Raw genomic sequence first — 21,853 nt, forward strand, 5'->3', positions numbered from 1 at the left:
AAGAATCAAACCACAGAGGGGACTGGAAGGGACAGTGGCAGAAAGAATAAAGTGACTTTATGATCATCTCCCTGTGGAACCTGCTCTGTATACTACAACAGCTATGTGTGCAATTAGCACACTTATTACAAAGGACTAATCCCTCCCACGTGCTGAATAGAGAGCTCCTTGTATTCCAAATGAGTGAAATAATATTATTATAACTTAATAGAATGTTTTCAAGACATACGTCCTGAAAAAGTGAATCGGGCCCCCTGTGCAAGCATGAGCAGCAGCAGCAGGGCACGATTCCATGATCTTAGAGGTATTCAGACACCACCGAGGCCAAATGCTGCAAGATCCCCATTAGAAGGAAAATTTGTCTGCCATGCACATCGCTGTAACCCCAGGGCCCAGGACAGTGCCTGCGACAGAGGAAGAAGACAGGTTTTGAATGGCTGCATGAATGGAACTCCACGATGCAAATAGGAAATTATAAACAAGGATGGTTCCCCACCGTCCCCCACCCCCCGGCTTGAATTGCAAATTTTATTTAATTGCAATTATAATGATTTTACAGGTCAGGGGTTTGGGCACCTGTGACAGTGGGGTAAGTCCCAGCTTAAGAAGGGTAGTTCCCATCACCTAAAGGCAGCGGGTGGAAAGGGGAGTCTGTAACCATCCCTGGAAGGCTCTGTGTCTGAAACACAAACTAGAAGAAAAGTTTGTTTAAATTCTCCATGGAGAATATTTATTTATTTATTTATTTATTTATATTCTTCTTGCATACTCTAAAACGCACAGTGTGAATTTCCTTTCCTCAGAAACAGTTGTGAGCCTGGTCAATTTATCGGAGCTCTTCAGAAGGTCTTCGGAAACGGTGCCTTAGGTTTGAGCTAAGCGAGTCACAGAGATTGGTCATGAACTACTACAAAATTACAGGAGATCTAGTTATTATCCAACAGTTACTAGAAAAGCATTGAGAACACCAGACATACAGCCAGACAGAGAGGGTAATAGAAGAGCAGATGCTATTTAAGTCAGGGATTTCCATATAGATGACTCTATGTACAGTATCAGAATTCTCTTACAGACAGTAAACTGATGCTTCGATCATTATTTTAAGGGTACTCTAATATAAATACAAGTCTCACTAATTTTAATCTTTTTTTCTTTGGCTCACAAATGCACGAAAATACCATAAACAGTTTTCTGAACTTACTGCATTAATATATATAAATAAGATACATTACAAATGGGAAGAAAATACAAGACGCCTCTTTAACATGGTAAATCTCTGAATATAAATAAGGAATTATTTCATTTACCTACAATTTAAACAGTCCTTGAAATCATTACATGTGTTCTTCCCCTACCCCCAAAAGGTCAGACAACAGAAATATACACAATTCTGCACAAATCAGTCTCTAAAAATACAACAACAGTATACCTGTAGCAATGACTCTGCTAGGATTTTCCCTTAACAGGGTACTAATGGAGAGGGTGTGACTCTTGTCAGCTAGTGGTACTTTGTCTCATCTGTCATCACCTCAGGCAGGAGAAACACTGACAACAAGGTCAACTCTCGCCAACAGTATGTTCCTTGGTCCCTGTGACAATGTCTTAAAAAACATCTTTCCTGGGATTGTTGGGCAAGCTGGTTTGCAGCATGTTTGGCCCTCAGAAACTGCTGAAGGTAAAGTTAATTTTCTTGGAGTGGGAGACATGCTGTGATCTATCACCAAGCCACACTCACTATACATACATATACATAGAGAGAGAGAGGTATATATAACTGTACATATATACTGTGTTCCTAATGTGCAACTTTTTAAAAAGAACGTTATTTCCTACTAACTATAACAAGCTTAAGTAAGGTTTAAACAGTATTCTTCAAGATATTATATTTTCCCTCAGTGAGATAGCCTATGTGTTTCAGCAATTTATGGAGGTTGTCCTAGAGTGCCGGAAGGAAAGGGGACTCCCATAAACTTGTGTTCTGTAGAGGCCAATTACAGATCCTGGCCCAGTCTTTCTATCTCCTCAATGAGGAAGTCAATATCAGACTGTGTAGCAGCTGGGTTCGAGATGACCATCCGGAAAAAGTTGGCCTTGTCCCCCTGAGGCTGGTAGCCAACCATCGTTGTGCCAGACTCCATCATCAGGGCTTTGATTTTGGGAGCCACCTTGTGATGGAAAGCATAAAACAAAACTCAAGACCAGTATTAACACCACTCTCTTTTCAACAATGCAACCCATTTCTTAGTTGAAAGAAAGAGCAATTGGCTTCACTCTCTGAATTTATACTGGCATAAAGGCAAATATTTTATACAAGTTTCTTTTGTGGTTAATATCCAATGACTGAGTCTATCTACCCAATCATAAATTCCCTCAGAAACTACTGTGTGACTGAATTTTGAAAGCCAGTCATAGAACAATGATAAAATGAAAAACAAAAACAAAACATTCTTATGGGCTACAACACAAATTAAGTCTTCTGAATAATCCAGAGCCCAGGATACTGCCTGGCACACAGACTATGCTCAGTGAATATTTTGTTAGATGAATGAGATATTATATAAATTAAATACTAATACCAACATCTACAAATAATAAACTGGATATAGAAATCAATGGCTAGAATGAATCAGCATTAGAGTGGACTTGACCTTAGTAAAAGACATTTTAATAGATAAACTTAATTTGGAAGTTCCTAGGAATAGGTATATCATTCAATTGCCCCACATACAGCCCCATCAACTTAAGGCAGGGATGCGTCCTTTAGAGGTTCCCCCTATGTCTGAATCTCAGTAAAGGGATAATCCAGATTCAGAGAGAATATAACAAGATGGCTCCCTACCACCCCAAGTCTTTATTTTGTTATTTCTCCTCCATAAGAAGGACACATTAAAGTATGGATGTTCTGACCAGTCAGAAATTGTAGAGGGTTAGATGAGACAAGGAGAGATTCCATACCCTGTGTAGTTTTTCCCGTCGTTCAGGGCTATCTGGAATGCCCCTGAGGCTTTGTGGAATATACCAGAAACAGACGTTTGTATGCTCAGGCTGCAGAGATTTTCAGAAACAAACCAGAAAATTATGAGAACTTGAAAGAAATCTGTTCCCAAACCCTTATGTACCTTTGGTGGGAGGCTCTCAGATCAAAAATATATATGTGTTTTAAAAAGGGCTTCAAGGGGCGCCTGGGAGGCTTAGATGGCTAACTATCTGCCTTCAGCTCAGGTCATGATCTCATGGTCCTGGGATCGAGTCCCACGTCATCTTCCCTGCTCAGCAGGGAGTCTGCTTCTCCCTCTGCCCCTACCCTGATCATGTTTGCTCTCTAATAAATAAATAAAATCTTTAAAAAGGGGGGGAGGCTTCAAGTTCATCTTGAAGGCAACGTTACTTCTATACTAGGGAGAAAAATGCCTAGTTACCCTGTCATATCTGACAAGAGAGCTGTTTCCTATAGCCAATTTTCTAGATGACCAAAGACCACATTTTTTAAAAAAAGATTTCATTTATCTACTTTAGAGAAAGAAAGAAAGTATGAGCAAGTGGGGATAGGGGCAGGGGGGCAGAGAGGGGAGGGGCAGTGGGGGAGGAAGGGGGACAAGCCCACTGGGCTGAGCACAGAGCCAGATGCAGAGCTCACTCTCACACTCCAAGACTATGACCTGGATCTCAGGACCACAAGACATGACCAGAGCCAAAACCAAGAGACAGCTGCTCAACTGACTGAGCCACCCAGACACCCCATTCAGGGTCTCAAAGTTATCACCTTTAAACACTGAAGTGTTAAAAAACTATTACATTTGGGTAGTTTTTTAAAAAAGAGTGTCATTCATCTTGCCATTTTGTAGTGCCTCTTATATGGACGATGCTCGGCTGAGCACACTAAATATTTTATGAGAGTATTATTTTGATATTGAGTCTTCTCTTGATGACTCGGGATTACTATAATGAACTTTAATATGACATCTAAACCGTAAGACAGTCTCACTGAGATGCCTAGAACTGTTTAGTGTCCTTGCTCTAAAAACTCCTATCCTTTTCGAGTTCTTCTGTATTCTTGCCATAATTTTTCAATTTCCTTCCTAGCTGCTGTTTGCCTCACTCTGCCTGCCTCTAACTGGCTGGAGATATCACATTTGTCTCTAATCTGCTAGAATGTTTAAAATAGTGTAAATGATCCAAGTTTGGTCCCATAGGTGAAAGGCATGACCACCGTATCATTAAGTTGAACTGCTCAGGGCTTTTTCTTCCTCATTTTGTAACTCTCTAGTGTGTTCCTGATAGTTCAGGTTGCCTGATGAATAGACCAAACTGAATGTAGGTGGTGTTATATTATACTGGTTTATGAATAGATTATCTTTTATTGAACGCTGGCTCCTATTCCAACTTTCTTTGTCCAACTGTGAGCTCTATTAGGGCAGAGACAGTGTCAGTTTTGGTCACTACTATATAACCCAGTTTATGGCCTGGAATCTGGCACACGGCAAGCATTCAGTCAATAGTATTAAGACAAGCTTCTTATTGTGTGCAATGTGGATATGAACTCAGGGCTGAAACAACAAAAAAATTTTTTGAGGTGAGGGGAGGAGGAGAGGGGCAGAGGGAGAGGGAGAGGCAGAGAGATCTTAAACAGGCTTCACGCCCACTAGGTGAGCCAGATGCGGGGCTTGAACTCACAGCCCTGAGATCATGACCTGAACTGATATTAAGAGTAGGATGCTTAACCAGCTGAGCCACCCAGGTGCCCCAGGGCAGAAACAATTTTATCTTGCTCTCCTCATCATGAATTTATGTAAAGTAGAACTTCATTTTAGATCCAGTCTTGGGAGACAAAGATACATGTATCTTATGAACTTCCTGGAACTGAGAAATAATTTATCATGCAGGTTCAACACAATAATAAGACATACCCAGGAAAAATAAAGGATTCAAATACGCCAAGCAAAGGCCTCTTGTCTGCAAAGGGCTGGTCAAGAGCTGTACCATTTTAGAAAAGACCAAGGGCAAATGTCATCCCAATGCTATCAAAAGAGAAGCTCATAGACACAGAGGGAATTAAATGAAGAGTACATAAAAAAATAAAAATTCAGAAGCAGCTTCTGGCAATGTGGGTAAATATGGCTTCGGGAGCATCCCTCACGAGATTTTCTGGAAATGCTGTGCTTCTAGTCTATGATGACAACTTACCTCACCGTCGAAAACCATCTCAAATTCTTCTCTGTTTTTAATCTTGGCATAGAGGTATTCGGCCAATTCCAAGCATTTGTTGATCTGATTTTCAAATCCCACTGTGCCCTGGTTTAGGAAAAGAAAAGTCATGTGTGTTGGTAATGGGTTGCATTTTCCTGTGATGAGCATTTGAGAAAGCTACGCTGACCCTGTCTACTGGAAATACCTACCAGAGTAACCTTGAAGATGGTTAGAAGAGCTACCTAATTCAATGAGTGCAGTTTCTTCAGGCCTTGCAAACGAGAAGATGAAGTACGTCTATTCTCTTTTGAAGGTGCTCTAGTCTCTGGGCAGTAAGTCTCAATAGGGCTTGTAGCTCCCCTCTACTTACCCACAGCATGGGCCTGAAGCCTATTGTTAGTTTGCTTTAGGATAGTGCTGCTCAAAGTGTGACCTATGGAATGAGGCCAGTCCATAAACTACGACTGGTCCATGATAATTTGAGAACAGGAATTGAGATTAAGCAGTAAAAATCTTTAACAGCATTTGACAGTAATTTTATGTCTACAGACTCTAGTTTAAAAAATTAATGTTTAAGCTTTAATGTTTCTGGTAATTCCTCATCATCTATTGTATTGGTCCATGATAGGTTAAAAAAAAACAACTGGTTCTTCACCATGGAGTTTGTCAAATACTGCTTTAGCACCCACCTTCCCCAGCAGTAAGTCCTAGCCGAGCATGTCCCCATCCTCCCTGGGAGGCTACCTTCCACATAATACAGTATTATCCCTTTCTGGTGTCAAGCAGGCAGGCAGGTGGGGAAGCCACCAGTCTCAGGACATGCCCTAAGATTGCAATAGCTCCAGCTATTGACAAACTGGTTGAGCGTGAGTTTCAAAAGCCAGCACGGCTGATTAATAACAACAGCATGGGGTTGTTGAATGGGTTGGTGTTAACAAGGCGAGCAGATGCGCAAGGCTGGTTTGTAGGTTGTTAATGGGCCAGGGCAGGGTCCAACATAGGCAAAGCATGAGCCTCCCCAAGTAGTCATTGCTGAGTGTGATTTCCTTGGCTAGTCCACTTTCCACTTGAGAAAGAAGCCAGCACCAGGGCCCCACCTCAGCCATCAATTCACTATGAGCCAAACTCCTTGCAGATGGTTCAAGAGGTTATTTTGGGCAAAATGAATTCATGGCTATTTATATGTGTAAAATACCCACGATTGCTTTGTGGTAGAAATCAGGCTATATCTATATTAAGACAAAATGACTTAATGAGGAAAAAAAATAATAATCCATCAAATCCTTCCTACAGAAAAAACATTTGACTAGATATATTGCTGGAAAACCTTGTTGTTTTGGTATTAGTAGATACAATCTTAAATGTGGAAATTATTAAAATTTACAGGAGGTGAATCAAAACAATGGTTGCAATATAAAGCCGTGAAATCAAAATTGCCTTAATTGATTGCATACAAATACTTTTAAAACAATAGTCAAAATCCTCTTCCCTACCCATATTTAGAGGGAAATTTCAATCATCTGCTTTTTTTTTCTAGATACAGAAATGCACCCCAAAAGATTGATAAATATAGACGTGGCATGCCTTAGTCTAGCAGTAGGATTTCTCAGAATAAAGCATGCGATTTTCCAAAATGGCATATAAAGTACAAATAATCTTACATTCTCTATATCTGCACTATATAATTTCAGCATCCCTAAGGATTACAGAGGAAGTCTCTATCTTGGCAAAAGTTTTAGTTGTTATAAGAGAAAGTTACAAGAAAACTTCATGTTAATTCAAATTGAGGAGACTGAATGGAAGGAGGGAGATTTTGACATAAAGGATAAAGTGATCTCATTTGCAAACAAAGAAAATATAGTTAACTCAATTATCTAGATATTGATTGCACACATATTAAACTATCTGTGATATATCTTTGCCTCTCTTTTGCCAGGCAGCCTATGCAGATTGCATTTCTGCTCTATTTCCTGAATTCTCTCCTTCATACCTTTGCTTTCCACATCAGCCAGAACTTGAAAATGTCCACGTGGCGACCACACTGGATTGCCTTGTCCCCAGTGTCATAAGAGACGTCGTACTGCTTGTCTGGCTGGAAAAGGTATCCTGCACACATCTGGTTGCATCCTTGGAGTATACCCTATTGTGAAAATCAAGATGAGTTTGCGTCTGTATTCATAGCAGAGTTGTAAATGACTTTGAAACAGGGCTGGTGGAAGGAGGGACTTGGGATCACATGTGACCTTACTTCTCATGTCTTTAGGGGCCTTCCATTTGTTCTGATGTCTTTCTTGAAAACCACCCCTGGAAAACACCTTTGCCCCTTTCTCTCGGTTACTCTGATTAGAAAATGATTTTTTGTCTCAGATGTTTACAACAAGGGATCCACTGTCCCTCTAGGGGGCATTTAGAAATGTGTGTGGGAGTGTTGGGTTGTTTCCAAGACCAGGAAGTGCTATGGCATTCAGTGGACAGGGGCTGGGAATATAAAATTCCTGCAGTGGCTGGAGATAGTCTCACACTGTGAAAAATTTTCCTCCCTCCAAGCACTGCCCCACCACCCCACCCAAAGTCTTCTAGTCTTTTCCAGGATCTCCTGTACTGTTAACAGACACTCTATTAGGAAAGTAGTAAAGAGTTTGGGCAGGCTCCGGCTCCTACAAGCTGGAGACAGATTTTTGGAATAGCCTCAGTGCGCAAACATTTTACTGGAGCAACAGTGCTTTTGAGAGCAGGGTCCCATTACTAGATGCTTAAAGAACTAACTCATTTACAGAAGCTTTTTAGCCAACATTCCTTGTTGCTCTAAGTTGACATTTGCAGTTATTCCCAACTGACCTCAGCTCTTCAGACCACAAATTCATGCTAAAGACCTATAGTATGTTCCAGGGAGATCTCTTTGTATTCACTGAGATGAGAGTTGCTGGCTCACCCAATGGCTTTCACTTTTGCCTGTCCAAACACAAAGGAATGAGCAATGAAATGATGCCCTTATAGTTTTGGTCACAGGCAGGGCCCTGAGACTGAACAGTAGTAGGAAGGGCAGTGGAGGGCGAGAGCCCAGAGGAGGCAGGAGCTGGCTGGAGGCTGAGAGGCAAGGGCAGGAAGGACAGCAATGGTAGTCTCAGTGGGGCTGTCAACCTCGGTGTCTGGCAAGTATAGTAAGAAAGCAACCCCTCCCCTCCCCAAACCCTATGCTCTTCTCTTCTTGTGCCTCGTAAAGGACATTCAGGCTGCCGGCTCATCTTTGGAGGGAGCACAGACCTTTTCCTTGACAAGAATGGCAGAGCACTGCAACAGCACGCCCATCATCTTGTGAGGGTTCCAGGTGACTGAGTTGGCCCTGAAAGAAGCACATGATATGCTCTGAGGAGAAGGCGCAGGAGTCAGCAAGACGCAACTGTCCTCTTGAGGAAAATGCAACCCGTTGCAACTGGGGCCAGTGTACGTTTTCGATGCCTTGCCCCCCAGATTGGCTAGTCAAGTAGCCAATCTCAGGGTCCTGGGTTGCACACTGCCTCTTCTAAATAATGGCTATTAATAACAGCTAACATTTATGAAGAGTGTTTATGACGTGTCCTGTTGTCCTGAGAGCTTCGCAGGCATGACCTCAGTGGTTAGGAACTCAGGCTTTGGAGCCAGACTGTCCAAGTCTGAATGCTGGCTCTGCCATTTGCTAGTTTGGGCAAGTAACATAATTTCTCTGTGCCTCGGTTTTCCCATCTGTAAAATGGGGAGAATAGCGTCTGCCTCACAGAAGTTGATAAAGGATAAATACAAAATGCTAATAACCATTCTTGGAATATCTAATTCTCACAACAACCCTGCAAGGCAGGGACTATCATTACCTCTATTTTACGTGGAGAAACAGAAGCATGAAAGGGTTAAATACCCAAAGTCAAACAGCTGGGAAGTGCCAGAGCCAAGATTCAAGTCTAAGGAGTCTGACGACAGGGCCAGTGCTCACAACTCTTCGCTAGCCTGCCTCCCTCTAGGAGCCAGATCCTGGCTTCTTTCTACCTTCCTGTTCTTATTTATAAAATGGGCTGGCAATGCTGACCTACCTGCTTAGGAGGTGGTATGAAGAGTGACACCTAAAAGCAAGGATCATTTAGGTAATTCAAGGTTTTGACTACTTAGCAGCATTGTTTAAGTGCCAAATGAACCTGATATTGCCAGTGTAGGCTGCAGTGGTAGCTGAACAAACACGGTTTCCTAGCAACCACAGCAGTCGTTCAGACACAATAAAAGGGTTAAGGAGCAGGCTAGCTAAGCCATCACAGGGACAAGTCGGTACAGTCTATGATGACAGGAACGGGGGTAACTTGCTCCAGTGGTTTCCAGACTCCTCCCAATATGGGCCGGCCCACAGCTGGCCTCTGCACCTTAATACCCGTGAAGGATGTTTTCCCCAGGCACAGCAATTGGCTCTGAACTATCCTGCCTCTGTCCTCCCTAGAGCTAAATCCTTGCTGTGAATTTTTAACCTCTTCATTCTGCTGAGGTCCTTTAGGCGGAAAATAATTTAGTGTCTATGTGACTCTAGGGTGTGTACTGTGTTTCGAGGAGAAGTAAGGCCTGAAGTACTTTCGCCCCTTTGCACATAGTAGAATAACCTTTGTGAAAGAGCCCTGTGAAGAATTCTTTGAAAAGGTGACTAAATGTTTATCTCAGTAAAAATCATCAGTGTCAAGCCATATTTAAAAGGCAGGGCATTTAATCAATTTTCTCATAGCTATCATTCACTGACTCTTTAAAAACATGTATTTAGGTCTCAAAAAATGTCTTAAATGGTTTTTTGAATGTCCTAGAGGACTGAAGCAAATGACTCTTGGCTGTTACAAATGTAAAATCATAAAGACATGATACGGATTCAATTTCTTCCAGAAGACATATGTGCTTCAAGATGTTTGAAAAAGCTAAACCTTTCAGGTTTTCCTAGACTCAAAAGATGGAAAATGAAAATGGCCTGAAAAATCTAAAGTACAGTTGGATTGGCTCATCTCCATTTCCTATATTATCCGATGATTATGCTTCAGAGAGTCAGCTCCACTCACCTTGACACTGGCCTTTCAAGACCGAGCCAGAAGGAAAGAGGCAGAGTAGAGGCACCTAAGACTCAAGCCAGAGTCCTGGCTGTGAGAGAAGCCACTGGTGCACTTTCCCTGCCCCCCGCCCCGTCCACCTCTTCCCTCCGTCTGCTCTCACCTCTCTCTACTTTGCTTCAGCCACACCGGTCTCTTTGATGGTCCTCCAACTTGCCAAGAACAACCCTACTTCAGGGCCTTTGCACTTGCCCTTTTACCATCTGGAATGCTCTTTTATGTATCCTTGCTTCCTGTCCCCCTTTATCCCAGGATCTGCTAAAATGTCACATCCTCAGGAAGGCCTCTGACTACCCCGTCTCAGCATGCCTTTGTCCTCACTGTTACCCTAATTCTGCTTTGTTTTTCTTTACTATGAGACAGACTAAATATCTGTTTATGGATAAACACTGATGTGTAACTTTAAACAAGTTACCCCCGTTTCTGTCATCATCCTTCTACTGGACAGGAAGCTTCAGGAAGGTAAATCCCTTCGTTGATAATGCTTTTTAGAAACTGCCTTATTTTTCCTACATGTACCAGATACATATTTTTTCATAGAAAAGTGCCACAGGTGGCTGGACTGAAGGCAGGTAACTGAGTATTCACATTCATGGCTGCCTGGCTCGTGATAGGTGCTCAGGAAATATTTGCTGAATGAATGAATGAATCAAGGTGAGTTCATTCTGGATCAATATTTTGGAGCCAGGTTAAAGTCATATTTGGCTTATGACTGCATTCTCTCTAATCAGAAGCTTCTGTTCCTGATATGAAATGTGCCAGGTTAGCAAGTGAACACAAGAAATGATCCTTCTTCTAGCTGGCGGGGTAGGGGCCTGGTTCTTCTGGGTGGAGGTGGGTTTTGATGTCTCGGTGCTCCTCTGGGTAACCTTCTTTGCCTCCTCAGCCACTGTAGGTGACAGCAGAGGGGACTGCCATTTGCAATGGGTGCAAGATCCAAACATGCCAGAGGATTTGACCACCCACCAAGTAAACTCAGTAATTGAGGACAGGAAACAAAGGGGTGGGGGTGAGGGTTTCATGTTGGGAGCTTGTGCAGAAATGGCTCAGGTACTGGGCCAGGAAAAATAAAAAGTAGAACTAGAAAAAACAATCATATTTGGCTTAGAACCACCTGCTAAACTTAAACAGTGAGCAAAGAAAATAAATTAGTTAGATCAACTGAGTGTTCTATCGTGTTCTCAGCAGTAAATTAAATGAGAAAGAAGAGTGGACTGAACCAGTGCCCATTTCTGTGCCCTTGGCTAACTCTCATTTAGCCCCTAGGTCCCCGCCTACCTTCTCTTCTCTACCACCCGGCCTCCCAGCAATCACACCTGTCGTTGTGCTTATCACGTTGTGTTGTAACTGTTTTTCCTATATTGTGAGCTCACTGAAGACTCCTTTGACTGGGAATCATGTTTGGTTCCCCAGTGCCTCGAATACAGTAATTGCTCAATAAATGCCTACTGAACTAAAGTGGACTTAGATTGAAATAAGACGTTGGGAATCAGGGTAGAGAACATCAGTGGACTGGACCGCGCAGCATGTTTGATGGCCTGAATGGAAGGCGGCCCTGAGCTCAGGCCCTTACCTTTCTATGCCGCTGAGTTTGTGGCGGTGCTTCCGGGACATGAGCAGCCCACCGCCCCAGGCAGCCTGTGGGGGCAGAGACAGGAGGGGAGGGGGAGCAGTGACATTTTAGAATCCCCAAACAATCACTCCACACCCCTAGTGAAATGTGAGAGAGAAGGGAAATGGTGAAAAACGTTGAGTTTGTTTGACAAAAGACACCCACACTGATGGTTCAACCAGGGGCAGTTCTAACTATTTATCATCTGTCACTTCTTCTCCAAAAGTTCCTCCAGGTTAACCTCAGAGCGGTGGTGTGACTGATGCTGGTAAATCGGGCCTGAGCCTATGGTACCAAGACCCAAAGGCCCAGAGTACTGCGGAAAGCCAGGGGCACTCAGTGAGCCCCAGCATGGCTCTGGAAGTGACACAAAGGACAGGGCGCGCCATCTGATTCTCCCTGGGGTAGAACTCTAAGGGCTCCTGATAAAACTCAGAAGGCAGCAGCTATGCCAGGCTTGGGGGTCTCTCCACAAGAGTTAGACATTTTTGTGGGTGCCCTGATGCAAGTTGACTGAATAGCTTGGGATGCCACATGACACAAGAGCAGCCTTTGGTGGTCATGTGCTCAACAGTTGGGCAGATTACCCAACTGTCCAGTTATGAGAAGTTATAGCCATAAGATCATGGAGAGAGAAAAAGGAAAAAATACACCCAGTCTCTATGTTCCTGGGAAAATTTGGGACTAAATCTCTTGGTTGATAACACCTTCCTCATAGGACTTTTTTTTTTTTTTTTTTTTTACATGTACCAGATACATGTTTTTTGCTTTGTTTTGTTTTTGAGAAGTATCATAGATGACTGGATTGAAGGCAGGTAGATGAGTTTCTGGATTCATGGCTACTTTGTCTACATCGTATCTTAGACATTTTTCGCTCTGAAACCAGCTAAATTCCACTTTGCACCTATTTTCTAGACAAAAGCTTCCTGGAAAGGTGGTGGGGACTGTATTATCACAAGAACCACAGAAGATGGTGGTGGGCCAGTGAGCAGCTAGGTGAGTCCTAGAAGATGTACAGGCCCATAGTATGTACTTGTCATGAATGGCCAGCTAGAGGCCAGAAGGGCTGAGCTAACGTGATGTGTAGAGAGCACCGGCTGGGGCACTGGGAGAAGCTTGTGGCAAATCATAAAGCAGAGCTGTTGCCACCCCCAAATGGACTGGCCACTCTGAGTTCCAGCACTTACATCGACATGCAGCCATAGGTTATATTTCTCACATATATCTGCAATCTCCTGTATCGGATCAAAAGCCCCATACACAGTCGTGCCAGCAGTTGCATTGACGTAAAGAGGAACATACCCCTGTAAGGGAAGAGAGACAGGCTGATTAGTCTTTCCAACCCTCTCCTTTCCACATGAAGTATAAGAACTGCCGTGGCATTTCTTTCTGACAGAGATCAGCTAAGCTGACGTGATGTCAGACACTGTCTCTGGGAAAATGCTTTGTTGGTCCATTTACTCATTCATTCAACAAACAGATTTTGAGGGACATTTATGTGCCAGGCCCTGTTGTGGAGCTGCAAGGGAATACAGCCGTCAGCACTACAGAAGGAGATTTCTGTCCTGTGGAGTTAACATCTAGTCAGTGTGTGTGTGTGTGTGTGTGTGTGTGTGTGTGTGTGTGACAAACAACAAACAAAATTAAATAAGCAAAATACACAGCATGTTCAATAGTGATAAGTTCCATGGCAAACAGTAAAGCAGGAAAGAGTAATAATAAATGTTTGGGGGCAGCCCAGGTGGCCCAGCGGTTTAGCGCCACCTTCGGCCCAGGGCATGATCCTGGAGACCCGGGATTGAGTCCCACGTCGGGCTCCCAGTGCATGGAGCCTGCTTCTCCCTCTGCCTGTGTCTCTGCCTCTCTCTGTGTGTCTCTCATGAATAAATAAATTAAATCTTTAAAGAAAAATAAATGTTTGGAGTGATGGGCAGGTAGCTCTGAACATCATCCGGGTATTACAAAGCTCTGTTGCTCTAAGTGTACTGGCGTAATCATTATACTGAAGCATTATTTATTTTTTATTTTTTACAAGATTTTATTTATTTATTTGACAGAGAGAGTGAGAGAACACAAGCAGGAGGAGCTGCAGAGGGAGAGGGAGAAGCCGACTCCCCACTGAGCAGGGAAGCAAGGAGCCGGATGCTGGACTGAATCCCAGGACCCTGGATCATAACCTGAGCCAAAGGCAGAAGCTTATGTGACTGAGCCACCCAGGTGTCCCTAGCATTGTTCGTTTATTTAAAACATGGTAGAAGCAGAAACATTCACAAATAATGGACACAGTAAAATTTTGATGTGAACAAGAAATACATCAGTAAGTGGAGTAACAGGGCTAATACAAGCTTAAGGGACTCTAGCAGTCCTGAGTTTTTTCAAGCTCAGCTTCACCCATGCCCCTTGCTCCATCCTAGCGGAATTTCCATCCATCTCCTCTACCGACCAGCAAAAAAGCTATAGCTAGAGAATGAGGTACAAGGATTTAACCAAAACAAGGAGTTGGGAAATGCCTGACAGCTACCTGGCAGCATCTTGTGGATACATCTGTTCTGTGAGATTTTTTTTGTTTAATAGAATTTATTGAGGCTGGATTCACCAAGTACCATGGGCCATCTGCCAGGGCATGGAAGCATTTTGCCAAACAGAAGCCTAAGCTAAAATGGTATTTGTTAAAATGAGATTATACCTAACAAGTAGCAAGTAAAAAGCTCAATTAGGCTGTATCTTCATGATGCTTGGGTAGTGGATTTATTGAAGTACATCAAACTAATCACTTGGCATAATAAAGATAGGACAAGTGGCTTAATTAAGACTGAATTTCTCATTTTTCTAAAAAAAATGACATTGTATAGACAGAGCTTTAAAGTGCAATCATCTCATAAGTTGGAAATAAGCAAATACCTGAGAATATAATTTTAGAAACATAATAAAATTACCTCTTATATTATCAAAGACTTTTATTGGCAGAAAGAAGATATTTGTAAAAATTTGTATTCACTAGAGTTTAGGTGCACCACAGAGTACATACATACCTTTTGCTTGGCTTCAAGAATTTTTGCTTCTAAGTCAGCTGGAATTATCTTCCCCCTGTAATTATTATAAAGGAAGAGAAATTAAAATGAAGAATCAATGAGATTGCACATGAAAAAAACTTCAGCAGCAGCAAAAAGTAATTTAATCGGATATTTTCAACAGACCATTAGCAGCTTGGCACACTGTACTGAGTCAGTGCTTAAGCACAATAAAACAAATTTAACAGATGAACACATTTAATACATCAAGAACCTAATATTCACTTTCCTCTGCCTACCTTTCGTTGCACTTTATCAAAATCACATTGTCAGTTCCAAAGCCAAGTGCAGCTCCAGCCTTCTTTATGGAATAGTGACTCTGCAACAAACAGAGGATGGAGGTTAGAAATCAGTCCCTTGTAAAACACCATAAACGTGCGAGAGCACCCGACTCACGTGTTCTGAGGTGAAGAGGACCAGTTTGGGAACGGCCGCCATGCCCTTTGTCTTAACTTCCGGGAAGAACTTGTAGCGAGCAGCCATGATGCTGTACATGTTGGAGATGGCTCCCCCTATGAGCAAGCAGATACACTGGGAGGTGTGAAGCTCCATCATGGTTGTTTCTAATAACAAAGGCTGAGCTGGTGTCTTAAAAGACAAGGGATGCAGAAAGAGGAGGGACCATATCCTGATAGATCTTGCTGGCTTCTCTATTGCCAGGGCTTCCCTCTGGCCCCTTTGCCTTGAGAATACTAGTAGTCACACTCATTAGCAAAGCCATCTAGGCAATCTGGCTAGAGGTGATTCATGTACTCCAACAGCCATGCCACCTGGAGCCTAGACAGAAATATAAGCGGTGGCAATGGCAGTGGCTGCAAAGAGACAGGTGAGTTACAACTTTCCTGCTTTCACTTTCTGCTCCATCTATTTACTGAACAAAGATGAATCTATTCTCTGAATCAGAAAGACAGAAAAAGAGAGAGTAATGGAGCCTACAGAAGGAAACAGTGACATTGCCTGGATACTTTCCTCAAAGAATAGGTCAACTGAGTTATTGATTCATTTAAGGGAGCTCTAAGTTTATTAAAATAAAACCAAACTCGTGTTTACTTAAATAAAGGTCAGAGGTAGAACAGAGGTAACTAAGTAGGTATGTCTGGCCAACACAAACTAATCACTTTTGCATCAACTCCTTGACAATTAAACAGGCAAGTTCATGGTCAACTTGGGGATGCCTGGGTGGCTCAGGGGTTGAGCACATGCCCTTGGCTCAGACTGTGATCCTGGGGTCCTGGGGTAGAGTTCCTCATCAGGCCCCCTGCAGAGAACCTGCTTCTCCCTCTGCCTATATCTCTGCCTCTCTCTCTAGGTCTCTCATGAATAAATAAATAAAAATTTTAAAAAAAACAAAAAGACAAAAACAAAGACAAAAAACATGGTCAACTTGAATTGCCTGGACAATTGTAATTCATATTTCTTCTCTTCCCCTTGTATACAATCGTGCTCTCTCTGACACCATCCCACAGTGTTTCTTACTTCCAAGAATATCTGTCCTTGTTTTAAAGATTCTTATTGTATCCACATCAAACTGGAGATTCAAAGTAGATGCACTATTTTGGCTGAAATCAATTAGTCAATTGATAATGCTGATTCACTGATCCCCAGACTAAGCCAATTGTTGTTGACAGACTAGAGTTGTTTAGCATGATTTGAACACAACCTTTGTCCGTTTTTACAGGTGAGGCACAGGCTCTGTTAGATACTACACATAGAATGCAGCATTCTTGCTAGCCTTCACCTTGACAAAGATAGGGCAGGAGTATTGAAAAAAAATATTTTTTAAGGTCATTATTCTTCCACAAACTCACTTCATGTTTAGGATAAGGAGCTCAAGGATCTATACCACAAATCTGGAGGACAGTCAGGGAAAGAGAAGAGAAACATACCAGGAGAAAATATCCCATCACCATCTTTACTTGACCATCCAACTATCTCTCTCATCTTCTTAAGTGTTATTTGCTCCATGAGGACAAATACTGGTGCAATTTCATATGTAAACCTGAAAAGGTGATGAGAAAAAAAAATGAACGTAAAGAAGTCAAACCATTTGTCCAGGGAACACAGATGATTGGTTTAGTATTTGTACTTGGGTTCTAAAAAAACGTATTCAAAACCACTAAAACATTTATTGGAAATGCATTAAGTCACCAACCATAAAATATCAGAAACCAGCCTGGGTTACCTAGAGAGGTGGTGGAAGTGTCTGCTCTGTGCTTTCTCACCAACAAAATAGATTTTTATCTGAATGGAATGTCTTAGATGTGGTCCACACAGAAAAATAGAAGGAGAAAAAATGACTTTCCTGGGTCTCCTTCACCTCTAAGATCTAAGATGATGCAAATGTTAATTGAAAAAAAGTATTCTAAGTTCTACATAAAATTGGTTTGCAACTGACTGAAACTGCCAGTTTCATACTCGCAGAATCTAAAACTCAGAGCCAAACTCTGTCTTTTAAAAACAATGTAAACATCTGAAAGCTAACTGTGAATCTAATTGGAAATATTGAGCCACGTTTTAAAGATCTCAATATAATTATCTACATGGTTTTTCTACTGATAATCCTCAAGGACAGCTATGTTTCTATAATTCTCTGAAGTCAATATCTGTCAAGAATAATTATAAGTGATGATTTTCTAATTACCAATTATAAATAATAAGAAGATAGTCAACTGGCATCCACAGCTAACTGCAGGCACCAGATATCCTGATAGGCTAGCTTTGTCTTCTGATTTAGAAGTAGCAAGCCATACTTCTCTCAAAGCAATTGAGAACAGAAGCACAGTCAAGTAGACCAGTCACTGAAACAAGATTGTGGTACCAAGGATAGGGCTTAAGAGAACTCAAAGAAGGTCCATCCATAGAAAATTAGTCCAGAAAACCAAAAGATATTTACTGACTCTGAGGATCTCTGTCTTTCTTCTTTTTGCTTGGTCTTCTTAAGCACTAGAGCCTGTGGGCTCAGCTCCGACCATGCTTGCTGAAGAGAGATTCCTAGATTGACTCAGCCAAGTGATATGGGGGGACTTTAACATTGATTAGGGTGTTTGGGCTGAATGCCAATGCTGAGGACTAATGGGAATTCTTGCTGGCTTAATGATTTAGAAAAGCTATTTGCAAGGATGAGATAACAATTGTACAATAAGACACAGGTGAAGCTACTAAGTTTTAATCATGGGGTGGGGGGAGCAATTAAATTAATCACTTGTGGTAAAAGAGGACAAAGAGATCCTGGAGGATCTCCAGGATATATCTGTTGGTAGAAGAATTTTGTTTCCAAAAAGAATATGTCCATTTTCCTTGGGAGGACCCTTGAAATTTAGGAAGAAGACCCTTGGAAATCATGTGTTCAGTTACCATCACCTCTGGAGGTCACAATCATGCTTTGGTTCTGCTCTGAGCCCCATCACCGTAGCAACCAACACTCCCTCATGTCTGATGGCCTGATAAAGGAAGAAGAAGAGAAGGATTCCTGGTTTAGCCTGTGCTGCTAAGTGTACCAAGAGGCAAACTCATGATGTGCTTCCAACCATTCTTGAACAAATGTGGTATCAATAGTGTCACTGAGTTTTGGAAATGTTGGAATGGCAAAAATGTCTGCATGGTGGAGGGGTATTGGTGGCAGTGTATGTGCTGGAGTTTCATGATACCAAGTGAGAAGTTTCTCTGGGAAAAGGCAAGGAACAAATGGAATCACACATCATAATATCAGAACCTTATCAAGGATTAGATGATGAGTTGGAGTCAAGTCAGTGTTAGATGGCCAGGCCAGGAACCACATGGGAAAGGGAGAAGGGATGGCACTGAAGGACAAAGGGTTGGTCCACTTCATGATTCAAATCAATTTAGGTCCCAGGTTTGTATGAACTAGTGATTCTTCTTAAGGACCAGGAACATGGCCATTACTCTCAGGACTATGAGGAAGAGTCTAGAGAGTTTGATCATCTAGAGACTATTCGATCTCATCTGTTTCAGTTTCCTTATCTGTACCAGGTGCCCAGTTCCTAAAATCGTCTTTCAGTTTCGTTCAATGAATACATATTGAATGGCTATTCTCTGCCAGGTGGCATCTTATGTCCTGAGGAGACAAAGATGTTATCAGACACCATTCCCAACTTGAGGAGGAAGCTTACTAGGATGAACCCAGCATCTGTTTCTTGGCTTTGCTGCATCCTGTTTGACAGTCCCTGCTGGAGTCTGAAGGACCAGTTTTCCCACAGCTAACACCAAACTTATCCTGATTCATGACTTTAGTCCTGACATCCTCTGCTGGAAGCTGATGCATTGGTCCATGGCTGCAGATCCTCAGCCAAGCCTGACAAATGGGCTAACGTAGCGTTCCCTGTTTCTGACACTTCTCTGATCCTGCCTTCTCATCCTGGACCGTGTTAACAACTAGGAGTCTGCCTAGACACAAAGCCTTATAGAAGGCCTAAAAGTTAACCCTGGAGCAGTTGTTCTTAACTGGGGTCATGGAATCCTCTGGGAATCCTAGCAAGCTATGGTCCCTCTCTCCAGGAAGAAAATGAGGATATGAACATCATTTTTGTATACAATTATAGGAGATTCTCCTCTTGTAACCTGGACTCCAAGTTAAGTGCTCCTTCCCTAAATGACAGATAAAAGTAAATAAAGCCAAGAGATCAAAGGTCAAATATGGATTTAAAAGACCTGGTTAGATGTTAAAGTCAGAGTACAAGATGACATTTCCGAACCGGAGAACAAGAAGCTGAGACTGCAAAAGGCTCTGGGGTGAAGAACAGGGGATAGGAGGTAAGGGTTCAAAACATGACGGTGATGATCACAGTGACACTAGTTCAGAGCCGTTGTGTGTTCTGAGTAGGGTAGTGAGTCAGCCCCTTTTTAGTGGTTCAACCCAACTTCCTAGTGGGACTCACTCCAAATCAAGGCAAATTGGTTGTTAAGAGGCTCTATTTCTCTTGTGGCAGAGTCCGCTGGTTGTTAACCAGTATTGATTTTCCCCTGCTTCATTCAGTTTTATTCAGGGTTGCAATTCACCTAGATCAAAGTCTACACTTTCTAGCCTCCCTAGGTATGGCCATGGGACTAAGTTCCGGCTAAAGAGATGCTATGGCAACTGCTGCTTGGTGCTTCTGAAAAGGTTTCTTAGAAGGAAAGAACATGTTCCCCTTTTGACTGCTTACCCTCCCTCTCTCCCCTCCTTTCTTTCCTCCACCTACCTACCTTCCTTCCTTCCTTCCTTCCTCCCTCATTCCTAATTCTGGAACACATAAGTGATGGCTGGAACTCCAGCAGCCAGCCTGCACTGTGAGGTGACTCTGGGTATGAGAGTCACGTGCTACAATATGGATTGGAAAGTCACAAGGAACCTGGATCCTTGGTGACTGTCAGTCAAACTGGGAACTTATTTAATGAGAGAAATAAATAATTTTCTATGGTGACCCTCTCACTTTACAGTCCTCTTAGAGTTCTCCTCCTCACAGTGGCTGGTGGCCCATCTTCACTTTAAAAGAGAACATGTCAAAGGGAAAGCTTAGTGAGCCCCTCTGGTGACCAGAGATGATGAGATACAGAAACCAAAGAGCTGGGAGGCATCTCAAATGGTGATAGTGACCTATGTCATGGCTGCCTCTGCTAGTGTGTTCGCTGCAGGTGCACACACTGGGCACTAACCCCTGGCACCTTCTCCAGTTTTCAGAGCCACTCTGTAGGATGGATATTATTATCTCCCATTTTCTGAAGAAGTAAATGAGGCTCAGAGAAATTCAGTGATTGCTTTAAGATCTCAGTGTGTTTCAGAGGCAGAGTTCTCAGGCTTTTTTACCTCACAGCTGCTTTTCTATGACAAATGAGAACTGCTCACTGCAAGTTCTCTAACAACCTGCCTAGCAGTATAAAATGACTGATAACTCCCACTGAAAATGTCTCCTGTGTAATTTCTATGAAAATAAAGCCCCGGATACTTGAAACCATCACCTCATAACAAAGGGCTGTGATAGATCTTTGCCATTAAGATTATGAATTGTCATCAGGTGCTTGAGGCAAGGCTGTTGTGTGCGCTTGGGCACTGCTCAGCCTGCAGAGTTGGGTGTGGGAGCCCTGTTTTGGAAGAAAAGAGCTGGACATGCCATGGACAACTACATATTTGTGAAGTCTCCTTTGGGTCTTCATTGGGTCCTTGCTTGGAAGAATATATCTCAAAGCTACATGCACAGGCAGGTGTAAAAGCATGACCATTAGCGTTCTTTCTTTTCTTTCTATTATCTGTTAGCACCAGATACCTTATACTTTGCCACTTGAATTAGGAGACCGAAGAGTTCTTTTTGAAAGACTACACTGAGGAATACAGTTATTATTCTCTATCACCAGTTCCACCGAAATGCAATGATAGGGCAGGTCATCAAAATGAGTATATCACTAATTAAGTCCTACTTTGCCAAAGAACAATCCTTTTGTCATTCTTTCCCATGGTTATTTTGAACACTGTCCCCGGTTGGAGAAGCAAGTGTCCCAAGGGAACACATTTCTACATAAGCCTCTGACAGTGCTGCCACATTTCATGATCTCGGGGAAACTGACTTAGAACAATTTCCAGATAATAGTTATTGCTTCTTCAGACAATGCCTTGTCTCTAGAACTGACAGAAATTATTTCACTGTTTTAAATAACCTTCTCTATTGATCTGTTGGAATCGGGTCATATTTTATAAATATCCACTGTGTTCAGTACAGCTGCAATTACTGTGTGCCATTTAGGTGGACTGGCCTTGACCTCAGATGGCTGGGACATATTTTAGTGTTTCATGGCTGAGCTGAGGTAAGGAAAGAGTAAGGGACTTGATTTTATGAACACACACAAAAAGGAGAATTTTTGAGATCTCTCTGATGGAAGAAAAGCCT

The 21,853-nt window shown here is 42.4% G+C and overlaps 1 protein-coding gene across 1 annotated transcript in view; it reads right to left on the reverse strand.

Moving 5' to 3' along the window:
- Window positions 1-703: 703 nt before the first annotated feature.
- The window catches only part of GAD1 (glutamate decarboxylase 1), a 42,248-nt gene continuing 21,098 nt past the window's right edge, over window positions 704-21,853 (reverse strand). Inside the window, exons 7-17 of the mRNA XM_072811520.1 lie at window positions 16,862-16,974; window positions 15,372-15,487; window positions 15,215-15,294; window positions 14,937-14,991; window positions 13,092-13,208; window positions 11,866-11,930; window positions 8,452-8,530; window positions 7,178-7,327; window positions 5,185-5,292; window positions 2,956-3,045; window positions 704-2,165 (exon numbers count right to left, since the gene is read on the reverse strand). Of these exons, the coding sequence (XP_072667621.1) occupies window positions 1,992-2,165; window positions 2,956-3,045; window positions 5,185-5,292; window positions 7,178-7,327; window positions 8,452-8,530; window positions 11,866-11,930; window positions 13,092-13,208; window positions 14,937-14,991; window positions 15,215-15,294; window positions 15,372-15,487; window positions 16,862-16,974 (1,147 nt within the window). The 3' untranslated portion in view covers window positions 704-1,991. The remainder of the gene's footprint in view (window positions 2,166-2,955; window positions 3,046-5,184; window positions 5,293-7,177; window positions 7,328-8,451; window positions 8,531-11,865; window positions 11,931-13,091; window positions 13,209-14,936; window positions 14,992-15,214; window positions 15,295-15,371; window positions 15,488-16,861; window positions 16,975-21,853) is intronic.

The sequence above is a fragment of the Canis lupus genome, chromosome 34 (assembly GCF_048164855.1).
Source record: "Canis lupus baileyi chromosome 34, mCanLup2.hap1, whole genome shotgun sequence".
NCBI lineage: Eukaryota > Metazoa > Chordata > Mammalia > Carnivora > Canidae > Canis > Canis lupus.